Consider the following 25,686-nt stretch of genomic DNA (forward strand, 5'->3'; position numbering starts at 1 on the left):
TATCTCTAAATGAGGTGTCTAAGTCAAGTTTAAACACCCTGAAATGAACTTTAGAGATTAATTTCATATTCCAAAGATCTGACTTCAGTCTGATCAAATTTCCATCATTACAAAAGAAGAGAACTGACTTACTTATCTTAGGGTTTCTTTTATGGCAATAACAAAGGAAAATGACACAGGATGTTAATTGCTATAAAATACAATATTGAATTAAAATTTTTGACTCTCTTTTAAGTAATCATTAGTATATAATATCTTCCAAAGAAAAGAAGAGGCTGGTTAAAATGTATTCTCAGAATACTTAGAGTGTCCCTTTGTTTTTCCTTTGAGAGGTTCTTTTAGGTTTGGAACTTAATTGATTTATTTGAACACTATCATCATTAATCCTCTCCTGAAAATTCTCTTTAGGAATATAAAAAATCGCTTTTCTTCTTCCTGGGATGGTGTCTTCCGGCACTAATAGTTCAGTGTTTGACATACCCTTGGAGACAGCCCTACAATGCAGCCTCTAACAAAACCAGGCTGTTCTGAACCCCTGGTATTTGTTTACCTTTATACCAGGAAGGTTGGGAAAGCACCAAAATCTGCATGTGGTGTGTGCCCAGGCCAGCTTCGGGGAATTTGTGCTGAGAGACCTGAAGTTCTAATGAGGTTGTCTAAAACGAAAAAACAATCAGCAGGGCCTGTGGTGGATCCATGTGTGCTAAATGTGTCCATGACAGATTCTAGGTGTGCTTTTTCTTTATTGAGGAACAAAAAATAATTGTGAAGGTGTTGAAGGCACAGCTCCAGAGTCAGAAAGCGAAGTAAAAAATTAAGCTTTTTTGAGTAAGAAAACAATTAAAAAGCTAAAAAACAGAAATATAAAAAAACTCAAGGACATTGTTAAGGTCAAAGTAGAAAAGAGTAGTTCCCTGGGCCTCACATGTTTCTTAAGGTGGAAATCAGTGCTCTTCTAAGCAGGGAGCATCTTTCTACTGTGCATCTTTGCCCCCCACCCAAAAAAAGAAAGGGGAAAAAAATTCCTATGCATAAAGGGAATTAATTGACTCACTATACTTTATTGAAACTCTTCTGATGTTAACAGCAAGGTTAACTATTTGTGGCTTTAATAACATTAACATTTTTATATTTCATACTGATTGTTTATTGACTTGCTTTTTCTTTTTTCTTTACCTTTTGTTTACTACTCCATAGACTGTTATTCGACTGATTGAAGAAGCCAACTCTCGGGGTCTGAAAGAGGTCCGATTTATGATGTGGAACAACCACTACATCCTCCACAACTCATTTTTCAGGAGAGAAATAAAAAGGAGACCCCTATTCCGCTCCTGTTTTATACTGCTTCCATATTTACAGTAAGTGTCCCGTGGAAAGTCTCATCTTTACTCTGATTTTACAAAAACATATAACTGAATGCCAAAGAGAAAAAAAATTTAAATTAAAAGACTAACTTAGTTATTACCTCTAGAATGTGAAATTCTAAGTTATTCTTTGAGTTTAATTCTTCAAGAAGTAGAATTCAGATAAGGTAGTTAACCCAACCCTAAAAGAGTAAGTATTGTATTATATTTTTTTTTAACTGAAAAGTACAGTAGAGTTGACATTTTTTTACAACTAAAGGTAACTATATTTGGGATGAGGCAAAGTCTGTATTTGCCACTTTCATTGGAAGAGTGCATTTTCTGATGATACCTTCTGTGTTATGGGACTATTTCCCAGCCCAGGTAAACTTCCAGGTCAGGTAGGGAAAGTCATTCAAGGTGTGGTGGTCTCCATTCTTCTTCCTTGAATACAATTGCATGGGAAGAATTCACCTTTTCAAATAATTTACATTTTTATTTGCTAAGTAAGACCCACTTTCCTGTAATGCTCACTAAATTACCTGTCGTACTTTTAGGTTGAGACTGAACTCATCCTTCTGAATTATAGGTGAGCGCTTTCATTTTCCCAAGTGTCATTTCTCCATTCCCTTTCTAGATAGCCTACTGGCACATCTTTGTAGATGTGACTAGGTGGGGCACATTGCCTTTAGCATGGCCATCTTAGAAAGATCTCTAGGACCCTGACTGGTGTGGCTGAGTTGGTTGGGCATCGTCCCAGAAAGTGAAAGGTTGCTGGTTTGGTTCCTGGTCAGGGCCCAGGCCTGGGTTGCGGATTTGGTCCCAGGTTGGGACATGTATGAGAGGCAGCCAATTGACGATTCTCTCTCACATTGATGTTTCTCTCCTTCTTTTTCTCCCTCCCTTCCCCTCTCTCTAAAAATAAATGAATAAAATGTTTTTAAAAAAAAAAGTCTCTCTAAGGAAATCATTATAATACTCTATTCGGATATACTATATTTAGAGCCTGATTTCCAAAAGTGATATTAAGTTTACTTGGTTTTATGAACTTGGGAGGTCTAAAGTAGTATCACTTTGTCTCTTCTGCTGATTTTTGAGGTGAAGATGCTCTTTTTATATTCTCAATAGTAGTTTTCTTTTTTAAATTTGAGCCCAAACTTTGTCTTTCCCAGGTCATTGTAACAAAACCTTAATGGTTCTAATTCTGAGATTGCAAAGGGAATATTAAAAACAATACAAATAAAAAATCCCTAAAATTCTCAGTATCCAAAAGTACAGTGTAGTAAGTCCAGTTTTAGACTGGCTTCCAGTATGTGTATGCTTTCTTTGTAATCCAAGTGTAAAATTTTTTACCTTGTAGGGTTTTTTTTTATTAGAAATTAATAAGAATGCCATTTCTGTGATTTTATTGGCACAGCTGGAGATAGTGTCAGCATCCAGTAGTTAAGAATATATCGTCTTCCTAGTGAGACAGTAGAACTCATTAGTGAGAACAGCATCTTGGCATGCTGAGCCAATCAAGTGAGATGTAGCTTCTGTGTGAGAGTAAGAATGCTCATTTGAGTGCTGCATTGTTGAAGGACTTTTATAGAATGGTGAAAATTCCTAAGAAAAGTAATTATGAAATGATACCTCCACCCCCTATTAAACTTAGGCTTGTTTTGTAAAAGCATGAACTATAAAAATAATATAAGCAGTAGTAGAATTAATGCCACAAATATGGCCTTACTATTTATAATTTAGGCTTAAAGAGAATAAAATTTTTTTCTTCCATTTCTTTTTAGTCTTCTTGTCTGGAACAGTGATAATCAAGTATAAAATAAAAGCTTAGCAAATCAAAGAGGTGGTGCAGACATTTCAGTGAGAAACGAGTAGAGAAGCAGCAAGTTTGCCAGGGTGGAGTAAACGGTAAATGCAGCCTTTCCGTTCTTACCTGCCTGAGCCTAGGCCTGAGGGGCCCTGGGACTGGCTTAATGGAGAGAAAGAGCGATAGGATTAGTTCTAAGAAGCAGATTTCAGAAATAGATTTCAGAGAGACTATGATCTTAGCCAGAAAGAAAGTTTTGTTTTGTAAGTGTTAGTGAATACAAAAGGTCAAAGAAAAACATAGGTGTCAAGAAAGCCACAATTAGGAAATCAGAGATGCCTGAGAATTGGGAATGCTAGAGTAGGGAGGTGGTCAGATGGAATGGGAGGGAGGCTGGTCTAATTCATGAATTTCCTGCAAATGCAGCTCTTTAAATGAGGGTTTCCCTGCTCCTTTGTTTTTTATTCCAGTTTTTTGAGATACAATTGACAAACAACACTAAATTTAAGGTGTACCCCATAATGACTTAACATATGTATGTATTGCAAAATGATCACCACAGAAAGTTTAGTCGATATTCATCACCTCATAGTTACAAAATAGTTTTTATCCTTGTGCTTGCTCTTTTTTAATGGGTCTAATAAAAAGGAGCTTGTTCTTTAATATTCTTAGACTACTTGAACTGAGACTGTATAAAAGCAAACAAATCTCAGATTTAGAGGTTTGGGAGTTCATTTCAGCTGAAAGGACATCTATCCCCCTGCAATTACCTCATGGTCATGAGATGGAGGCCTGATATATTTTCTTTGGTTTCTCCCCCCAAAGGATAAAATGAATTAGCTTTTGCTTCTTTACTGAAGTTGGGTTAGGAAATACCTTTCGAAATGACAAGGCGGGAGGGAAGATGAGTGATAAAAGGTGACGATGGATTCTGAAAATCTATTCTTCAGAGGTCCTTGAGTACAAGTTCCTTACCCTTCAACTTTGCCTCCCTAAAGAAGGCTAGTACAGCACTGTAAAGCACACATTATGTCTTTGGAATACCCATGAGCTGAATACAAGCTCAGCATTCTCAGCAAATAAAGCCTCATTTCTAACTGTGCTTAAAATACATATTTTTAACCCACAGCAAGTAGAGTATACAAGTCCGTCAGACATGTCCCTATGCGTTTTTATATTTTTACCCACTTAGGATGTTGACTTGTTAAAAGTAAGCATCTATTGGTAGGAATGCATGCTAACCATATATATGTATATATACATATATATGTATGTGGTTATATGTACATTATCTATACGTGTGTGTGTGTATATGAATATAATTTAATCTTAGGATGGATAAAATTTACTTACACAGGCCCATCTTCAGGCATGTGCGAGTAAATAATAGACCTTGTCCCCCCTGAAGAAGGGAACCATATATTTGAACTTTCATTTTATGAAACTAGTTTTTAGGTAGGAATGGTATCAGAAAGAAAAGGAGCAGTCTCTTCTATTGTTAGTGCCAGGTTTTCAGTACAGTTTCGACAGCCTAAAACCTGCTTTGGGCAGAATGCTTCGGGAGAATCTTAACCTTCCTCCCTCAACCGAGAAACCTCTCTTGGAAGCTTCAACCCCTGATAATACTGGAAAATCTTGTGAGTTCAGATTTACCCTCTTTGCAGAGCAGGGATAGAGGGGACAGCTGAAAATAAGGAGCTTATATTCTGTATTTTCTGCCGTCCTCCAGGGTAGTGATGGTTTTTAAGGAGTTACAGACTTTTCAGGATCTGACTAAAACAGTGGGGCCTCTCTCCAGAAAGATGTACTTCTATCTCTGGTCTTTGCTAGCTGTGCTAGATTTTTATATTGAAAAGTGGGCAGAGCCAAACCATCTTGCAGTGTGGTTATGACAGTTAGCGATACTTAGTGTAAAAAGTCTAGACCATAGGGTGTTTTTAGGGTGAGGTGGCTATGATTATGAGGAGGGTGATGGTGAGATACGTTCTTGGAGACGATGCACATTCATCCACAGTTGTAACCTCTGTGTCACGAAGCTCTTGAATATTTCACTTTCCTAATCCATTTGGCAGACTTACTGCTTCCTTGTGATCACTACATGCTGATGAGTGTTACAGTATCCTGACCCTGAATCTGGGTCTCAGTGTCAGGATTTCCTTTCTCTCTGCTTCTTCCCTTTCACTCAGTTTTGAAAATGGTCAAGAAATGTGATTTGAATTTAAGCATTTAATCAGGCAGGAATAAGTAACTAAGCAAAGTTGCTGCTTACTGAGCTCATCCTTCAAACTAACAGGCCTGAATTAAAAGGTTCGAAGATATGCATTCTGGTGTCTAGAGCTTAATTAGCACCATCACACCTAAAGTTGTGAAATTTGAATAGTATTGGTGATTTTTTTGTTGTATGTGGTATTGAAAAATGAAACAAATATCAAATGTCAGCTTTCAGTGCCTATGTTGTGATTTTTATTTGTTTAAGCCTTTTTTTATTAATGTTTTGTGTCTTCTCCTTGTAAGCTCCCTCCTTCCTGCCTGCCTCACTTTTTTCTACCCTACATTATGTTCCCCAACTGTCCTTAGCCTTCCATAATGATATGTTTTCTACTTAGGCAGAGTTTGAAGAACACATATAAATTATCATTGCTCCCTTAAAACAAAATTTCTTTTAACTATGTAGGCAAAAGAGGAGTCCAGTATTCAAAAATGTAAAAATATTTATAAATTTGTTCTGCTTGCTTGTTTGCTTATCTTGCAGCAGCATATTTTACAGTTTTTTCCATAAGGAGGGGGCAGAAGGAAGCAAATATCTGTGTACAGGCAGGTTTTGCTCTAAGATATTTTTCTTTAACAGATAGCATTTATATATTTTATATATATATATGTATATATATATTTTTAGGATTTTACTTATTTTTAAGGAGAGGGGAAGAGAGGAGAGAAACATCAATGTGTGAGGGAAACATCATCGATTGGTCGCTTCTCACATGCCTCCCAACTGGGGGACCTGGCCCACAACCCAGGCATGTGCCCCCATCTGGGAATCTAACCAGCAACCCTTCGATTTGCAAGCCAGTGCTCAATCCACTGACGCAAACCAGCTATTGTGTTTTTTTTTTAACAATAATGTTTTTTTAACAAACTTTTAAGCTATACAAATTATAATATTAGGTCTTGCTGTAGAGCACTATAATGTGAAATGTTCTAAGTAGTTTTACACTGATATTTCTGCTTCTTCCTTATAGGACACTTGGTGGTGTTCCCACACAGGCTCCTTCACCTCTTGAAACAACCTCATCATCACAAATCATCTGCCCAGATGGGGTCACCTCAGCAAACTTTTACCCTGAAACTTGGGTTTATATGCATCCATCTCAGGACTTTATCCAAGTGCCTGTTTCTGCAGAGGACAAAAGTTATCGAATCATTTACAATCTTTTTCATAAGACTGTGCCTGAGTTTAAATACAGAATTTTACAAATATTGAGAGTCCAAAACCAATTTCTTTGGGAGAAATATAAAAGGTGAGTCAGTAGTATGAGAAGTTTAAGATAGCTTTTCCTATGTTTAAGGACAAGTATAGAACTTAATATAGTTGTATTTTTTATATGTTAACTTACATATAATTTTTATAACAGACCTATAAGTGGGTTTACTGCAGTCTACATTTTACAGAGTGGAAACTGAGTCACAGAAAAGTTTGATAATTTGCTACAGGACATACAGCTAATAAGACACAGTGCTGGAATTTGAACCAAGGCAGTCTAGCACCAGGTGTCTTGCTCTTAATTACTTTATTAGGCTGCCTCTCAAATCAACAAACAAGTTAATGTTGTACTAAAGTTTAAGGAATCTCAGAATCAAAAGACACTTAGGTTAGTGGAATTAGCAAGGAAGGCATTGTGAGAGGGTTAACTGTGAGAAGTAGTTTGTAGAGAGAAAAAAGGGTATGTTTCTTGTCTGCAGTGGGAAAGATAAGTTTAAACTTTCAGTATGACCTTCGATGGCATTTTGCTCTTGATAGCTAATTTAACATTTCATCCCCATTGAAACTATAAAGAGAAGTTTATGACTATATCATGCCTATTAAATTGATCTATCCTTCTTTCTTCTGAATTCCCTATCTGCCCTTTGCACTAGGAAAAAGGAATATATGAACAGGAAAATGTGTGGCCGTGACAGAATAATAAATGAGAGACATTTATTTCATGGAACATCCCAGGATGTAGTAGATGGAATCTGCAAGCACAACTTTGACCCTCGAGTTTGTGGAAAGCATGCTACGATGTTTGGACAAGGCAGTTACTTTGCAAAGAAAGCAAGCTACTCTCATAACTTTTCTAAGAAGTCCTCCAAAGGAGTCCATTTCATGTTTCTGGCCAAAGTGCTAACTGGCAGATACACGATGGGTAGTCATGGCATGAGAAGACCTCCTCCTGTCAATCCTGGCAGTGTCACCAGTGACCTGTATGACTCTTGTGTGGATAATTTCTTTGAGCCTCAGATTTTTGTCATTTTTAATGATGACCAGAGTTACCCTTATTTTGTTATCCAATATGAAGAAGTCAGTAACACTGTTTCCATTTGAAAATTCTTGGTACTGCTAAATTATTTGATATGAACTCAATCCAGCATTTGTAGCAGGTCTTAGATGGGTGGGACAGAGTAGGAAACAGCTTTGGACATTAATAGGGCACTTTTAAGACCCCCTTTTTTTTTAAGTTCTAGAAAGTAAAATTTTTTTCAAAGAAAAACAAGTTTTTAAATGACCACTTATTCTTTAATTATTTACTAATTATTGTTAGTGTACTCAGTGTGGGAAAGACTACAGATGGCATACTGATCATTCACACTTGTACATATAGGCAGCAATGTTATTAAAAGCATTTTTTTTTCCAAAAGAAAAAGAATAGTGTAACTAATTAAATGTGACTTAAGCCTCGTAGAGATTTGGCCAAATGAAATGGAAGCTGTGAACAAAGTGAGGATTTAGGATATTTACAATGATTAAACTGACTGGAACTAGTACTATCATACATACTCCCTGTCCAAAGTAGAACTGTTTCTATCAGCAGGACTGAAATGTATCACCCAACCAAAGATTATCAATGACTTTAACTTTTGTAGAGTTTGCCTGAAAATTCAGAGCTGTTTAAGGGGGAAAAAGAACTATTTGAAAATTTTGTGTCATCAGAATTTTTCAGTAATTTAGTTATAGATGATTCTCATGTTAAACTTCAGCCTTGGAAAACTCAGTCTCTTCCATTATCATCCACTCAGTTTGAGGAAGTTGGGCTGCTAATTTGGTTAAAGCCAACCTTGAAGATTAGAGGTATTACTTTATGTTTAGGGTTCCAGCCCTGGGCCCTGACTGAAGGTTTTACAGAAAGGAAGTAACATCTATAACCAAATTGACAGGGCTTATTACTGTGCTTTGCACAAAGTAGACTCTCAAAAGTATTTGCTGACTTGGAAATATTGTCAAAGGTGGTAATTCCTGCCCCTATGCCTGCTTTGCCAGATGCAGCTGGATTCCCTGGCTGGCTCTGTATTTTACACTACTTTATAGAAACACAAACTTGGAAATCGTGCTACTGGCCCAGCTGGAGCAGTGTTAGGTAAATATGCTGACACCTTGGTTCAGAGAGGTAGCAGCTAGGTATACTTTGCCTTAAGCAGAGCAAACACCTGGATTTCCAGAAGTGAAAGTGGCTGTTCACAAAAGGATTCACAGAATTCCTTCAGATACCAAGCTTTCCCAGTATGTTTGTGGTTCTTTCATTTACACAGAACTTGTCAGGAACTTCTGTGTTGTTTAAAGCAAGATATATCTATCCTGATGTCTTGGTGAATCAGTCTGTTTAAACACTTCAGGGCTTCCACACAGTTATTTATTTTGCCCTAGCTGATCTTGTTTGCTGCCATTGGCATGAAGTGGCCAACTGTGGCTGTTACAGTTGTTTCTTTCAATTATAACTTGTAAACCTGTGATTCCCAATCTTTTTCAAGTTAAGACACCTTACCATAGCTTATTTGATTTTACAAAACTTGTTCCTTTTTTTTCTCCATAAAGGAAAAAAAAAAGCTTTATGATATATTTATTTTTTTAATAAAACTAAGCAAAAATAAAAAGTTTTGGTAATTCTTTAAAACTTTTTTTGGGGGGGGTTCCATTTAAGATAATTGAATTCAACACATTGTATATGATCTGTAAATGCTGGTTGGTTGGTTGGTTGGTTGGTTGGTTGGTTGGTTGAAGGACTGAATGAAATGAACTAAAGAGAACCTGCTGCTTAAAACATTTGTGGTCTGGGAATAAGCAGAAAGTATATTATCTAGCAGTTGACTATTAAGTCACCAGAGAAGAGTGAATATTTTATTTTGCAGGGAAGTATTTGGGTTAAAAGGACATATATCAGCAAACAGCTATAGTGCAAAATATGAACAGATTGTCCCTTTCAACCAGTGCTGAAGGAAATATAAAAAGGATTTAGAGAAATCTTAGCTCTCAAACACCCTAGCTGTCAGCCAACTTAGACATCTGATTAGTAAATGTGAGCCTCCGACAGTACTTAACCTCCAGTGAAATAATTTTGAAATTACTATATAGAAATGTATGTTGTTTTAACTAAACAAGAACTATGAAGTTGGTCTCAATTTTGTAATGGTTCCATGGATTTAAAACATACTGAAAGGCATTCAGTAAATCTTTGTCCCTCCTGGCACTGCTGTAATTTACACCATTTCAGAAGGTTAGAACTTAATTAAACATATTAAGATTTCTAGAGAAAGCCTGCAAACTCCTCAAGATATTTCAGTGTCATACAATCGTATGTATATACAGGGTTTTTCTTTTTAACTTTTGCAAAATTTATAAATTTTGGATCCTTTGTGATTATAAGTTCTAAAACTGCTCTTTGCTAGAAAGCTGTTTATTTTAGTAAATTATTATTTAGATGTAAAAATAATCATTAAGGTCTGAAATACTAATATTTAAAGAAGAATTTTTATTATGCGTGGTCTGCAAATGACTAAAAAGGAATATAGTCAACACCCAAACTGTCAGTTTAAATCAAAAGGGTTTTTTTCCTTTATTTAAGAATGATGAGATGACCACAAAATGTTTCTGGTTTTTCTTAATTGGGATCAGATAGTCAAAATCTGTTCAGAAAATTGTGTATGGCACTTTTCTAACAATCCACATCACTTATGTGTTACTCTTACGTAATTATTTTCTTTTTGGAACTTGCTCTTCTATATTTCACAAATCACTTAATCTTTCATGTAGTTTCTCAATTTTGAAATAGGTTTTTTGTTTTTTGAAAGACTGTGAATGATAAGTGTTCCAACTCTGCGACCCTACAAGTGCAAACATTTCTTGTTAAGTGCTATAAAACTGATAGTGTTTGTTTACAAATTAAAAGCCAGACAGACCTTTTCCTTAGAAAAGATAGTGTTCAGACCCATCTAATTTATTCACTTAGGTACTACTTGCAGGCAAGTTAAAGAAAGGAAATGAAATTTTTTACCTTCTTTAGCTTGTTAAACTTACTCTTAGGATATCATTGTGTGGGGGGGGGAGATGCTTGTGAAAGTTTTCATCAGCATTATTTTAATTTATTGCTCAACTCCTCAGCATCTTTTGGGAGAATCACTCTTAAATAGAACTGTCAGGTGACGGCTCTTTTAAAGCCTTCATCTTACGTGAATGGAAGTGTGTGTAAGGAGCGCTTCATGAACACTGCAAAATTCTCCAAGCTAGAGCAGAGGGGTCCAACCACTTAGGAGATGTCAGAATTTCGTGGACTTCAATGTATCTAGGTGCCAAATGACTAATAAAATGCAAAATGACTAACAGTTGAATGAATTAAGTGGTATTTTAAGCAAATTTGTATTACCACAACCATATCAACATTTGATGTGTAGGATATAATCTACAGACATTTGGAGCTTAAATGGATTAATGGTCTAACAATAACTCCCACATGTTGCTAGAGTTTATAGCCAGCGATCTAGAAATGACTGGACTTTAGGTTTTTGTAACTATATTCAATCTTAAAATAGTCTTAAATCAGGCAGCTAAGAGGCTCAACCCAGTGTTCAAGAGCCTCCTAATCCTCCTAATACGTAGGAAGCCTTAGGTGCCAAATTGTCATTTGGGCCCTATGTTTAGATACATGAGCTGCACTTCAAAGTGTCACAGTACATTAAGGACTGCATCTAACAGATTTGAGTGGCAAGAGTACATTAAACATGCTCCTCAACTACATGGTATTGTAGGACTCTTCAATGCTAGCAAATTCTTGTGCAACTATCAGTTTACAAATTTGATTTGAGCAGCAGTGATGGATTTTGGGCATTGACACGCTTCTCTTGCAAAGGTCCTAGTTGAAGGTTTACATTTCATAGCATCTTGGTCAAGGATTTAAGACAGTTTCTTAAGCTGAGTGCAATGAACTGTTTCATTTAGGAGTAGCTACCGTAAATCTAATTAGCATTGCTCTCAATGATCTAAGCTAACTGAACCAGATAACTACAAGCTTTAGTTCCAGCCATTCAAATATAGCTGAATTTCCTCTAAATGCAAATTTCTACCCATATGACTCCATTTTTAAGTTTGTGATCTTATCATTAACTTGTAGGCATATACAAGTCAGTGCTAGATTGGAGTGGGAGTGCAAATTTTGTATCATTGTTACTTGATTTTGTGATGAATTACTTTCATTATCAGCAATGGCTTAGTCACAAGCCTGTCTGAGAAAGTTGCACAATCTTAGTATGTGGCTTATGGGCTAATTGAGATAAAGAATGTAAAGCAGCATAGTGCCTGGCAATAGTAGTAGTAATAGAAGTAGTATGGTAGGCTGAGTAAAGATACCCTATTCTGAATAAAGATTCGGTATGCACCTAAAATATCCAGGTTCTGATCCCAGGAATGTGTGAATATGTTACCTTATAAGGCAAAAGATTTTCAGATGTTATTAAAGTAAGGGTCATGGGATGAGATTACCCTGGGAAGCCCAATGCAATCACAAAGTATTATAAGAGGGATGCAGAAGATCAGAAAGAAATTGAAAGATGCGGTGTTGCTGACCTTGAAGACGGAGGACCAGGCCATGAGCTAAAGAATGCAAGTGACCTCTAGAAGCTAGAAAAGGTGAGGAAGCATTCTACCCTAAAGGCTCCAGAAGGAACACAGCCCTGCTGTCACATTGATTCTTAGGACACCTGACCTCCAGAACTATACAATAATAAATTTGTGTTGTTTTAAACCACTAGGCCTGTGGTGATTTGTAACAGCAGCAGTAGAAAGTGTAGTGAATAAAATAGAAATTATATTGAAGAATCTTCAGGAAGCTGTTTTATATGAACTAATAATTTAAGAGAGCACTACAAAGATGAAAAATTCAAATGCTTGTTGGAAATTGTAAAAGGTTATATGAAATTCCAAGAGAGTAGACTACCAATGGCTTTTCAAGAGTGGTGTGTATATACATACACACTAAATACAAGCCTCATTTAAATAAGGCTTCTTCAAAGAGGTACTTAAATATTGAATAAAGACAAGCACTGTACTTAGATAACCCAGCCCTCATGAAAGATGGAGAAAGAAAATTGGTTTAGAAAATTGGTGATATAGGGAGGGAAAATTTTAGCATTTGAGGTTAACAGTGAGTTTACTTTGTGTATTCAAGCCACCTTTGAGTGATCTCTTATTCTTACATAGGAAAGTAACCAGCTATTTAAAAGTACATTTGTTGACTAACTCATAGAACCCCTGAAATTCCTCCTTGAAAGGGCACTGGGGGTAGGGGAAGGTAGGTTGCAGCAACTCTTCCCCTGGGTGTGGGTGAAAAAAAAGATAGGGCCCAGTGCTTCCAGGATATAAAGTAGCTTCCTTTCACTTAGCAGAGTATATAGGTTTTTCATTAGCTCTGTTTTTAAGGAATATTAGAAAACCCTGTCTTTTGTAGAGACCTTGTTAAAGTCTCAAACCTTATGAAAAATAACTCCATTCCTAGCCAGCTTCTTATTTTGTAATTCAGAACTTCTGAATTGCAGAAGACCTCATTTGGAGCTTTTCTTTGAGGAAAAGGGAAATCCACTTTGCTTTCCTCTATCGTACCTTATTCCAAAGAATCTTATAGAGAGGGTCACAGTAATCAAATTGTATTGGTAAATAAAGGTGTTATAACAAACATAATTAATTCTTTATCTCTCATAACAGAAATTGAGAACAGGTTATTCCAACAGTGATTAATTCGAACGTTCAACATTTCCAAAGATTTTTGTATGATTCTCTTGTTTTTCCCATCATGATTACAAAATGACTGATCTGGCCTCAAATTCTACATCACATTTGCAACATCCAGAAGTAGAAGACAATAATCTTGTGCCTTTTCTTTTTTTTTGAACAGTTAGAAAAACTTTACAGAAGCACCCCAGTGGAGTACAATTTTTGTCTTACTGTCCTGGTTGCACTACATGACCATGACTAAAACAATCCCTGGCAAGGGAAACAGAATCGCCATGAATGATTTGGATTAGCCAACATTCACCTTCTTGACAGTCATCCATTAAGCAAGTAGCCAACTAGTTCAGTCACCTGAATAAGACTGAGGTTTGGTTAGGAAAAGGAAAATGGCTTTTTTGAGAGGAAAAACAGCAATTACCTGTCACACATGTTTTGCAAGGTTAAATAAAGGGATTGGAGACTTCCAGTCAAGATGGTGGTATATGCAGACATGGCTAAACTCTTCACACAGCCACATCTAAATTACAACTAAAATAAAGAACAACCATCACTCAGATCCATCAGATATCAAGTTGAGTGGAAGACTGACAACTACGGAATTAAAGAAACCACATCCATCCAAGTCTGGTAGTAGGGATGCAGATGCAGAACAGGCTGGTCCCATACCTACATGCAGTGGATAAAAATTCGGGAGGGATATTTCAAGAACGAGGAGTTCCAGCCCTACACCAGGCCTACCAGTCCAGGGTTCCACTGCCAGGAAGATAAGTCCCCACAACTTCTGCTTGCAAAAATCAATGGGGACTGAGTCAGTGGAAGACACTTTTGGAGCCCCAAGCAGTTCCTCTTAAAGAAGCCACACACACACTCACCTACTCAGATTCACTCCCACTGAGCTCCGGCACCAGGGCAGCAGCTTGAAAGGCACCAGTGGCACACAGGGAGAAACGGAAGTATCTGGCATCAAGGCAAGCAGAGTCCATTGTCCCTTTTCAAAACCCTTCCCCACAGAGCCACAGAACTGGCGAGCTGGTGTCATATCTAAGACTCCATCAACTGGGCTAACACTGTTTGACCTGCCTTCCAGATCCCCAGAGACTCCATCCCACCCACCATACAGGCCCACCCAAGCTACTTTTCTGTATGAATGGCTGGCCTTGGCTCATGCTTCACAACTTCCTAAATCCTCTGAAACAAGCAATAGCTGGCCTCAGTGATGCCCAGGACTGGCACCAGCAGCAGCCAACCTAGATTCACAGCTTGGCTTCACCTGGGAACTGCAAGTCCAGCACAAGTGGCAGCCATCTCAGATTGCCTTATAGCTCAGGCAGGGTGGCCCGGGCAAAACAGGTGGGGGCTGACCTTGGCCTGCATCACTTAGGAAACCTCAGTGCCAGCACACCCACAGCTACAGACCACATTGGAGCACCTCAACCTTGTCCCTGAACAGCTGATCCTCCATAGAGGGTGGAGCTGGTGGTAAGTGGTCACAGTCAATCCTTACAGCTAATTGGCTTGGATAAATCCCTCCCATTGATCACCAACAACAACCGAGGCTCAACTACAAGAGGAGGATGTAATCAGCCCACATGAAGGGCACCCCTCGACTACCCAGCTTGGGTGGTAGGGAAGGCTGTGCCCCTGGACCCTACAGGACACCTACTATATTAGGTCACACTACTGAAACACGGAGTCAAAGCAGCTCTACTTAATACACAAAAACAAACACAGGGAGTTTTCCAAAATGAGGAGACAAAGAAACATGTCCCATGTGAAAGAACAGATCAAAACCCCAGAAAAAGAACTAAACAAAATGGAGATAAACAACCCATCAGATTCAGAGTTAAAAGCACTGGTTATAAGGATGCTCAAGGAACTTAGTGAGGACATCAACAGCATTAAAAAAATCTAGTCAGAAACGAAGGATGCACTAATTAAAATAAAGGGCAATTTACAGGGAAACAACAGTAGAGTGGATAAAGCCAAGAATCAGATCAATGATTTGGAACATAAGGAAGCAAAAAACAACCAATCAGAAAAACAAGAAGAAAAAAGAATTCATAAAAATGGGGATATAGTGTAAGCGGACTCTGGGATAACATCAGGCGGTCCAACATTCTCATCATAGGGGTGCCAGAGGAGAAGAGAAAGGGCAAAAAGTTGGAAATCTATTGGAAAAAATAATGAAAGAAAACTTCCCTAATTTGGTGAAGGAAATAGATATGCAAGCCCAGGAAGCACAGACAGTCCCAAACAAGATGGATGCAAAGAGGCCCACTCCAAGACACATCATCACTGAAATGTCAAAGGTTAAAGATAAAGAAAGAATCTTAAAAGCGGCAAAAGAAAACAAGTTAGCTATCTACAGGGGAATTCCCATCGGACTGCCAGGTGATTGCTCAGAAGAAACTTTGCAAGCTAGAAGGGACGTGGCACAGTCATGAAAAGCAGGGACCTACAGTCAAGATTGCTCTACCCATCAAAGATATTGTTTAGAATCAAAGGGCAGATAGAGAGCTTCCCAGATAAGGAAAAAACAAAGGAGTTCACCATCACCAAACCATTAATATATGAAATGTCAAAGGGACTTATTTAAGAACAAGAAGATCAAAACTATGAACAATAAAATGGGAAAAATACATAGCTATCAACAATTGAATCTAAAAAATGAATTAAGCAAACCAGAAGAACTGAGACAGAGTCGTGGCTATGGAGTGCATTTTGATGGTTTTCAGATGAGAGGGCAGTGTAGGGGAATGGATGAATAGATGAGAGGGTTCAGAAGTACAAATAGGTAGTTATAGAATAGCCATGGGGATGTAAAGTCCAGCATAGCAAATGGAGTAGCTAAAGAACTTATAACCCATGGACATGAACAATGGTGGGGGGTTTCCTGAGGGAGTGGAGGGTGCTGGGTGGAGGGGAGCAACGGGATGACTGTAATAGCATAATCAATAAAATATAAAAATAAGTAAGTAAATAAATAAAGGGATTGCATTAAAGGGCACTCCTTGGGATAGTTTTTTGATCTATTTTCACAAAAATTCTATGGATCCGTTTACATAACTTAAAGACCAAATTGTTATGGAAGCAAATAGGATGTTTCAGAAAGCTTATAAACACTTAAACCTGGATTTACGACTGTCTGGTCTATGAAATTTCCAGATTCTAAGTGGAGCTTTTTTTAATGTGAAACTTTGGCCTTCCCATGGACTGACAGAAGACCCCTGCAGCATGGGGTGGGGGCAGGGGATAGGAACAAAGACTGTTTAGATTACTTTGGTTGGAATCCTAGCATAATTATCTCCATGTAGGGTAACTTGAGCAGTTTAGCAGCATCTCTAAGACTCTGTTTCCTTATAGTAACTTCATAAGCAGTATAAGGATTAAAAGAGAATTCATGTAAAACATTTAACATAATAATGCTATCTTCTTATTACTTGAGTCCAAAAACTCATATGAGACCAAATTGAAGTTTGATATTTAGGAGTAGGGATAAACCCCTACAAAATTACATCATCCAGTTTCCTTGCTTTTTGACTCAAAAATCTGCTACTTCTCAGCCACAATTGAAAAATTTATAAAGTACAAAGATAATAAAATACAGCTAAGTGCAATATAATGAAAACAAAAAGTTAACTCTGTCTACTACATCTCAGCATCAAAACCAACCTTCCAGCTTCATGCAACCGCAATGAAAGGCTAGTTCTCACTCAGAATTTGGGAGGATAGATGAGACTGGCAATGAACAACATCAAGAATTGACTTTCATTCCTCAGAATTTGCTAGAGCAGGCCTTGAGCTTGTGGCAAGAAGCCTACTTGAAGATGATAAAGTTAAATCATCTTATTACCAGCTAGCAAACTCAGTTTTCTCCATGAATGCAAACCAATATCTGATGGAATTAGGGTGTTACCAAACAGGATTCTGACTGAGAAACTCAGGAATACCCAATTCTGCCTTGGATCAGTCACTTCATCTCCCCACAAGATCTCTGAGGAGGTATTTGCCCAAAGGAATCAAAGCAAAGAGATTATTACTAGTTGAGGTGTTGGCTTTAATTTTAAATAAAGTAAGCTAACTGAAGGAATGAAGGCTACTTCTTCTATTATTGGTCAGGACTAAATACTACTTCTAATGCCTTAACTGGAGTATCAGTCTTTATTTCTATGGTAAAAAGAAAGACCAGTACAACTCACATTCCTGCCAGTTCCAAGAAGAAAAAAGTATTTGTTATTTAGAGCAAGGGTTAACAAATTTTTTCTTAAAAGAACCTGAGAGTAAACATTTTAGACTTCGTAGACCATACAGAATCTCACAGCTACTTAATTCTGCCATTGTAGCACGAAAGCAGCCATAGACTATCTGTGAGGGAATGAGCGTGGCTCTGTTTCAGTAAAACCTTACTTCTAGCCTGCTGCCACCTATGCTATATTCCACTTCCATTCAGTTTAAATAACTGAACCAAAGTTAGTTTATTTGATTTGTTACTTGAGATGTCCAGGTATTATATTAAATTTTTGGTTTTTGCTCCTAATCACAGGGAAAACCTTATTATTACTTTTTAAAATCTAATTTCCTTTCTCTCCCTGCTCTATAATAGACCATATTCAATTCAAAAAGAAAATTGAAAGCCTTTAGGAAGGCTATGCTGTGTGTCTGATATTATTTGTGAAGGCATACTAAACGCTTATATTTTCCACTGTGGGAGCAGTGGCGAATCATGATGCCGCTATGAGAAAGCTTCGACTCTTTTTCTGAGGTACTCACTGGTTGAAAACCCATCTCATCTCTGCTCTTTTGGTTCAACAGAAATCTCACATCAGAGAGCAGAGTGGATGAGAAACCAACTGGGTCCAATGGTAGCAGATGGTCTCTTACTGGGGTCTCATTTGGGTGGAAAACATTTATGATGTTGGGGCTTTCTGTCATACGATGGCCAAGGGCTTAAAGAAGGGGTCACATCACACTTCCCACCCCCCATTTTCAAGGGTTAGAGTTGTCTGGATGGTGGGAGTACTCTCCAGGGCCAGAAAATAGAGCAGGGAGCTTCTTCTGAGGACAAAGGGAGACAACAGGATGGAAAGAGTAGAAAACTATTACAGAAGCACGACCATATGTTTGGTAAGGCTCAGGATCAGACCCAAGTCTGAAGAGGCCAGTGTTAGAGCCTGAAGTTGGCCTGGGAGAGATCAGTAATGGCACATGGGTTTTGTTCTACTCAACTCACCAGAAATAGGGGAAAGTGTACCTAATGAGCAGAAAAAAAAAAAAAGTTGGAAGCAGGCAAGCTGGCAGACTTGTCTATAGATTTCCCAAAATAAGATTCTCCAGAGGGCTTTGCAAGCCTTTCATAGAACTGCCACAAAGCCTCAGAAGAGCCAACGAGCAGGTAGTGGTGGCTAAGGTGGTGCTGATCATGATCATTGAGGTGATAATAGCGGTCCTTCATGATGATGTTGACCTTGATGTTGGGATGGTAGCAGTGGTAATACTGTAGTGATGGAAAAGAGGACATGCTGATGGTGATGGTGGGGAGGGTGATAGTGGGGATAGTGACGCTCATGGTCAAGGGGTCCTGTAGACCATAATGGTGGTGATGCTGATGATAGTATTGTTGTTATTAATAGTGATGGTGGTGGAACGGGGAAGAAATCAGGACCCCTAGGACTTGATTGTAGGGAAATAAAATGAAAAAAAGATCTAGGGATAAAATAAAGATAATAAATATTTTTATTGCCCAACTCTGCTCTAAAGACTCATAAGAGAAAAGAAATATAAAATTTTTGACCTTGAGTCCTGCTTCAGAATTCAGCCTGGTAATTTTGGAGTCAGGAAAGACTCCAAGTTTTTTTTTTTTTTCATGTAGGAAGTTATGTTAATGGCTTCTTGATTTTGAAAATAGATAGAAAAGGTGAGGACTGCCTTTTATACAACTTCAGGGGGCCATTATTCACTCATCAGTGTTATTAATAATGTTATCCCTAGAGAAGTTTAAAGCCCAGACTGACGCTCTGCTTAAGGCCTTAGCAAAGCAGAGTAGGCTGTCATGGTCTGAGAAACCAGCACTAGACCCTGAATTCGAGAAAGAGCTAAGAAGGCAGAAAGTTCTATGAAGGGAAAGAATGGTGCTGACAACAGGAAGACAGTCCAGGCCTACCTAAGGCTGTACAGAATCAGGAAGACATTCTTAACAGTGGGCAGTACTCCATGAACCTAAAAAGGGCATTGTGTGATATCTAAATTTTAAGCTGCTTACTGTTCTGAACTGTATTTACCATGTTTTATTCCCAAGGCTTAGGTAAAATCTTACAATAGCCTTGAGTTTTAAGGAATGCTGGAAAGGAGATTATGTACCCTCCTGGGGACATGTGAAGAAAGAATAGGACAGAAGATGGCCGGTGATGGACAATGAGCCAGGAGAGAGGCATCAAGCAAACACCAAGAAAATGTAACTACCACAGAATTGAAGCACTCTCTGTAGAAACTCAGGGACATATGCTGGTCTTCTGAGAGGACTTGAGTTTTGGGGGGTTTTTGCGGGGGGGATAATAAAGAAAAGGTGCCCCTAGAAATCTGGAGAATGTGGAGATATTTAGGTACAATAATAATGTTTACTGATGTTTATCAAATATCTATTGATATTTATTGAACATTTGCTATGTGTTAGGCTCTGTATTAAGTGCCTCATAGGTCTTATCTCAGCTTTAAAGTTGAGAAAATAAAGCTTAAAATAAATTATTCTGATCAAGAGAATGCAGACAGTGAGTGGCAGAGCCCTATTAAACCTGTCCGTTAAATTCCAAATTCACACTCAAAATCAATGGTCTCCAAATACTGTAATGATGCATTTCTATTTTTTAAAATTTGGGGGGCATGCACTCCAATGTATGTATATTTATTTATTTATAAATCGTATATATCTTCTTCTCCACTGATAAATTTTATGCACTATAAAACCAACACAAAAGTAGAAAAGACATATATCCAAATTGAAAAAAATCCCACCATTGATTTAGCTTGCTAAATCATAGTGTTCATTTTTTCATTCTTAACCTACTTAGACAAAGATTTCTGTTGAAATTCAGCTTGTAAATAGTCATATTTCAATTAGTCATTCTTGCAAACTAGTAGCACAGGTTTTATTTTTATATTTTTTAACATATGGCTTCAAATTCTATTGAAACTCTTCATTTAGATGTCTTTTAAACGGAAAATTCTGCTTCCCAGTGTCTCTAAGAATACACATGTGAACATTTTTATGTGATACACTTATTGTTTTTAGAAACAGAATCACAGAAACGCATCAAAATATTCTGTTTCAAAATGTTCTGTCCATAGGAGGTTTCTTGTGAAATATAGAATCACTTCTCACACATTGTTTAAAAGTGAATGTGTAGGGAGTTTTGTTTTGTGTTTTTTGGTGTTTTTTTTTTTCTATCAAAAATATCTCCTTGGTCACTAGAATCAGCTACTTTTCATCAGGAAAATAAGGCCAGCAACTTGGAAATGTTAGTGTTTTCACAAAATAAAAATGTATAATGTTTAATTCTACCTTTTTTTCTTACTAACAGATTTTATTTATTTTTAGAGAGAGGGAAAAGGAGGGAGAAAGAGAGAGAGAGAAACCTAATTCTACCTTTCTTTTAAGAATTTTGTCATAAGCTAGCCAATGAATCGAGGTGTGACAGAAAGATTTGCATGGCCACTATCCTCTCTCTTCATCTTATAAAATTTTTTAAAAATTGAACTATTTAAGGCGGGGCTTGTCCAATGATTTTTGTAAAGGGCTTTATGGTAAATGTTTCAGGTTTTTCAGACCATACAGTCTCTGTTGCAACTACTGTCCCTTATCCCTTTAATTCTAGCTAGTTGAATAATTCAAATGACACACATCAGACTAACAGGAGAAAAATCAAATTTTACTATATGCACGCAGAAAATCCCGAAGTCAGTGAAGCAAAATGAGGTCTATATGACATTTTGGACTAAGGGAGGGGAAAGTAGGCAATTCACAGGTAGATGAGAAAGAGCAAACATTTGGCAAACAAATTCTTGCAGGGATACAGAAACAATGGGGCACTAGGAGGAATGTAGCAAACAGAGTTTTGGTTGGATCCTCCCTGTCTCCCACATTTAATTCATATGTGCTAAAGTGAATATTCTAAGATGATTATGCTAAGATTCCCTTCCTGAAGCGGCTTCTTCCATCTGAATCTCTTTAGGCAGGAAAGGGAGAGTTAAAAACCTCTCCCTGAGTTTGTTGGGTTTTGTTTTCAGCTCAAAATAACCTGCATGCCAGGATGGCGCATGCAAAGGAGACTGACTTCCCACACCCCCACTTCACAACTCTGCCATTGCAGTCTGGATGCAGCCATGGACAACTCGTCAACCAAAGAGCATGGCTGTGTAAATAAGACTTTATTTACCCAAATAGGTGTCAGGCAGGATTTGGCCATGGCCATAGTTTTTCTAACCCTACCTGGATTTAGGATGTTTTAATTCTTAACCCCTCTCAACCAAGTGCAGATAACCTGCAGTATGTTCCAATGTTTTGAAGGAGAAAAGAGTGCAGGTGCCTCTGTCTGCTGAAAACCTCAGCAGAGAGGAATATTTCAACACCCTCAGATGTGTTACATAAGGAGATGGCAGGTAAGACCCCAGGATTTTTCACCGTGATTTTTCACAGATAGCCAGAGTGGCAATAATTTAATTGATTTGATCAACATAAACTGCAGGACTGCAAAATTCTGGTAAAATGCAATCTACTTAATGCCAAATTATGTGGTTCATTTGAACTTATTGAACTGGAAAATGCCAAATCCCTTTTTACTTGGCACCTGAGGAATATTACCTGCTATGATTAAGTGCAGAATCCCAGGCCATATCAAAATATCAGCCAGCTGACAATGGATTGTCCTTAAGCAGGCATGGCTTCCCCTGAAGACAAAGGTTAATCCTGTTTTCTGTATTTCACATATTTGCACGGGTGTCAGCTTATAATGCCTCAAGTGTTGTTAAATCTGGATAGTGTTTGTCAATTCAGATTCCTTTGGTCACGTTACAGTTTGTTGGCTTTTTCTGCGCAGGTTTGCGTTCTTGCTCTCTGCCCCTCCCTTCCAGTCTCTGTTTCGTTCTCCCCCCTCTATCTCCCTCTCCCTTTCTCAGCTCAGCTCTCGGAAAATTCCTGCTGAACCAACATATTCACTTCTCTTCGGGACAGGGAAATGAACCACACAGTTTGAAACAGAGTGAATAAATAGAGGTGTGAGTAGAATGCAAAAGTAGGAAATTAATGTTACTTTTCGAGTAGCAAAGGACTCTGCTTGGAGGAAAAAACCTTAAATTCCAACCCCAGCTTTTCTGATAGCTTTATCCAAGTTGCTTGGCCCTACTAGGCCTCACTTTCTTCATCTGCAAAATGAGTGGGTCAGATCTCTACTATCTCTCCCAATTCTATGACTCTAAGACAAATTATGAAATGATAAATCTAGAGTTTGAACCATTAACACTAAAGGTCTTGGCCTTAGAGACAAGAGTATGGTTCATTTAAAAAAATCATCCGATTCTAGGCTGATTTGACTCCAAAGACGGATCTCAGAAATAGAAGGTGGAAAATGCAAGTTGAAATCCAAGATCATTTACAGTTGTCACGCTGATCTCCACCAGACTCTCAGAGGCATTTGCTGCCTCTAGAAGAGCAGCCCCTCCCTGGACAGAGGAAATCCAGTTGTGATTTCCACAGTTCTGTCTGAATTACTCTGCCTCTCGGGTTTCTCTCCACCTCCACCAGCCAGTGCCCACAGCACAACTCCTTCCCTCCCTTCTCCAAGAATACCAGAGGGTGTGTGTTCTCAAGGGTCACAGAAGCCTTCCCTGAAACCTGATCTTGAGGACAAGGGACCCTGACCCGGAGTCAGCCCAGCCCTCTTCAGTGACCCACTTTTTAATAACTTCCTCCCCTGCGATCAGGTTCTGCCAGCACAGATAACAACAGGCCTGCCGCCGGGAAAGGCTCCTGGGATATTGACTCTGGCTCTCTCCCCTGGGGCTCCTTGCTGCGGGACGAGACCGACAGCCAGCTAGCGAGTGCTCCCAAACTCCTTTCATCTGTGCCCGGCCTCACAGCGGGGATAGACTCTGCGAAGAACTGATGACATTCGCTTCTCGAAGGCAGCGATCCAAGCTGCTATCCATGCGCTGACGGTGAGCCTTTTCTAGCCTCTTTGCTCCTCCTTGGTCAGGTTGTGCTCTCTGACTCAGCTTCACGTGCAGCTGTTCTCTGGGGTGTTACCGAGGCTTCTTTCTAACCAGCCATTTCTCCTTCCTGCAGCCCCACTGGCACTCAAACCGCAGGCCACTTCCCCAGGCTCTGCCCTTGTGCAGAATCTCACATCCACCTTGAGGCTGATGGAAAGTTTGCCTATATGCAAATTAAGCCCTCATGATTCTACTAGATGCATATTTAATGCATTTTTAAAATAGATACTGAAAACTGCTCCCACGGCTATTTCAGATTATTGACAGCAAAATTTCTTTTAAATAAAACTTTTATATGCAAAAATGATTTATTTAACATGGAGTAGATTTTATTCCCAGGAGTAGTAGAAAGTATTATTTGCTGTCCTTCCCTGACATAGCATTGTAGGGAACCATAGAAATTTGGCTTGGAATAAGAGACATCTGAGAAACATTTGATTTCTACCATATTTCTTAAAATTTTACTGGTAGCTGAAGACTCTTATCAGTCCATAATCATAAATGGACCAGAACATGGAGTGGCAGTGAGAGCTTCGACAAACACTCATGCTGGAACATGGGCGTCCTAGAAACCAAGGCCTGTTCCTTGTTTTTTAAATTATATTTTATTGATCAAGCTGTTACAGTTGTCCCTATTTCTCCTCCCTTTTTCACCTCCACACAGCACTCCCCAGGCCCTCAGGCAATCCCCCAGCCATTGTTCATGCCCATGAGTCATGAGTATAGGTTGTTTGGCTCTTCCATTACTCACACTGTACTTTACAGCCCCATGGCTATTCTGCAACTGCCTATTTGTACTTCTTAATCCCCTCACCTCTTCACCCATTCCCTCGCACACACTTCTCATCGGACAACCATCAAAATGCACTCCATAGCCATGACTCTGTCTCAGTTCTTCTGGTTTGCTTAATTCATTTTTTAGATTCAATTGTTGATAGCTATGTATTTTTCCCATTTTATTGTTCATAGTTTTGATCTTCTTGTTCTTAAATGAGTCCCTTTAACATTTCATATATTAATGGTTTGGTGATGGTGAACTCCTTTGTTTTTTCCTTATCTGGGAAGCTCTCTATCTGCCCTTTGATTCTAAACAATATCTTTGATGGGTAGAGCAATCTTGACTGTAGGTCCCTGCTTTTCATGACTGTGCCACGTCCCTTCTAGCTTGCAAAGTTTCTTCTGAGCAATCACCTGGCAGTCCGATGGGAATTCCCCTGTAGATAGCTAACTTGTTTTCTTTTGCCGCTTTTAAGATTCTTTCTTTATCTTTAACCTTTGACATTTCAGTGATGATGTGTCTTGGAGTGGGCCTCTTTGCATCCATCTTGTTTGGGACTGTCTGTGCTTCCTGGGCTTGCATATCTATTTCCTTCACCAAATTAGGGAAGTTTTCTTTCATTATTTTTTCCAATAGATTTCCAACTTTTTGCCCTTTCTCTTCTCCTCTGGCACCCCTATGATGAGAATGTTGGACCGCCTGATGTTATCCCAGAGTCCGCTTACACTATATCCCCATTTTTATGAATTCTTTTTTCTTCTTGTTTTTCTGATTGGTTGTTTTTTGCTTCCTTATGTTCCAAATCATTGATCTGATTCTTGGCTTTATCCACTCTACTGTTGTTTCCCTGTAAATTGCCCTTTATTTTAATTAGTGCATCCTTCGTTTCTGACTAGATTTTTTTAATGCTGTTGATGTCCTCACTAAGTTCCTTGAGCATCCTTATAACCAGTGCTTTTAACTCTGCATCAAAACCCCAGTTCTTTTTCTGGAGTTTTGATCTGTTCTTTCATTTTGGTCATGCTTCTTTGCTCATTTTGGTAGCTTTCCTTTGTTTGTTTCTATGTATTACGTAGAGTGCTTTGACTCTGTGTGCTGAGTATGTGACCTAGTGTAGCAGGTGTCCTTTAAGGTCCAGTAGCACAGCCTTCCCTATCACCCAAGCTGGGTACTTGAGGGATGCCCATCATGTGGGCTGAGTACACCCTCCTCTTGATTGCTGTTGGCCTTGATTGCTGTTAGCAGGTCA

At 38.5% G+C, this 25,686-nt stretch overlaps 1 protein-coding gene across 2 annotated transcripts in view; it reads left to right on the forward strand.

Annotated features, from left to right (window-relative positions):
* The window catches only part of TIPARP (TCDD inducible poly(ADP-ribose) polymerase), a 29,062-nt gene extending 19,802 nt beyond the window's left edge, over positions 1–9,260 (forward strand). For both annotated transcript variants that reach the window (XM_054579958.1, XM_054579948.1), the window contains exons 4-6: positions 1,198–1,358; positions 6,390–6,668; positions 7,285–9,260. In XM_054579958.1, coding sequence (XP_054435933.1) covers positions 1,198–1,358; positions 6,390–6,668; positions 7,285–7,732 — 888 coding nt within the window. In that variant the 3' untranslated portion in view covers positions 7,733–9,260. The remainder of the gene's footprint in view (positions 1–1,197; positions 1,359–6,389; positions 6,669–7,284) is intronic.
* Positions 9,261–25,686: the final 16,426 nt, after the last annotated feature.

Source organism: Pteronotus mesoamericanus, unplaced genomic scaffold (assembly GCF_021234165.1).
Source record: "Pteronotus mesoamericanus isolate MK-2021 breed Mesoamerican mustached bat unplaced genomic scaffold, CSHL_Meso_final contig_116, whole genome shotgun sequence".
Taxonomy (NCBI): Eukaryota; Metazoa; Chordata; class Mammalia; order Chiroptera; family Mormoopidae; genus Pteronotus; species Pteronotus mesoamericanus.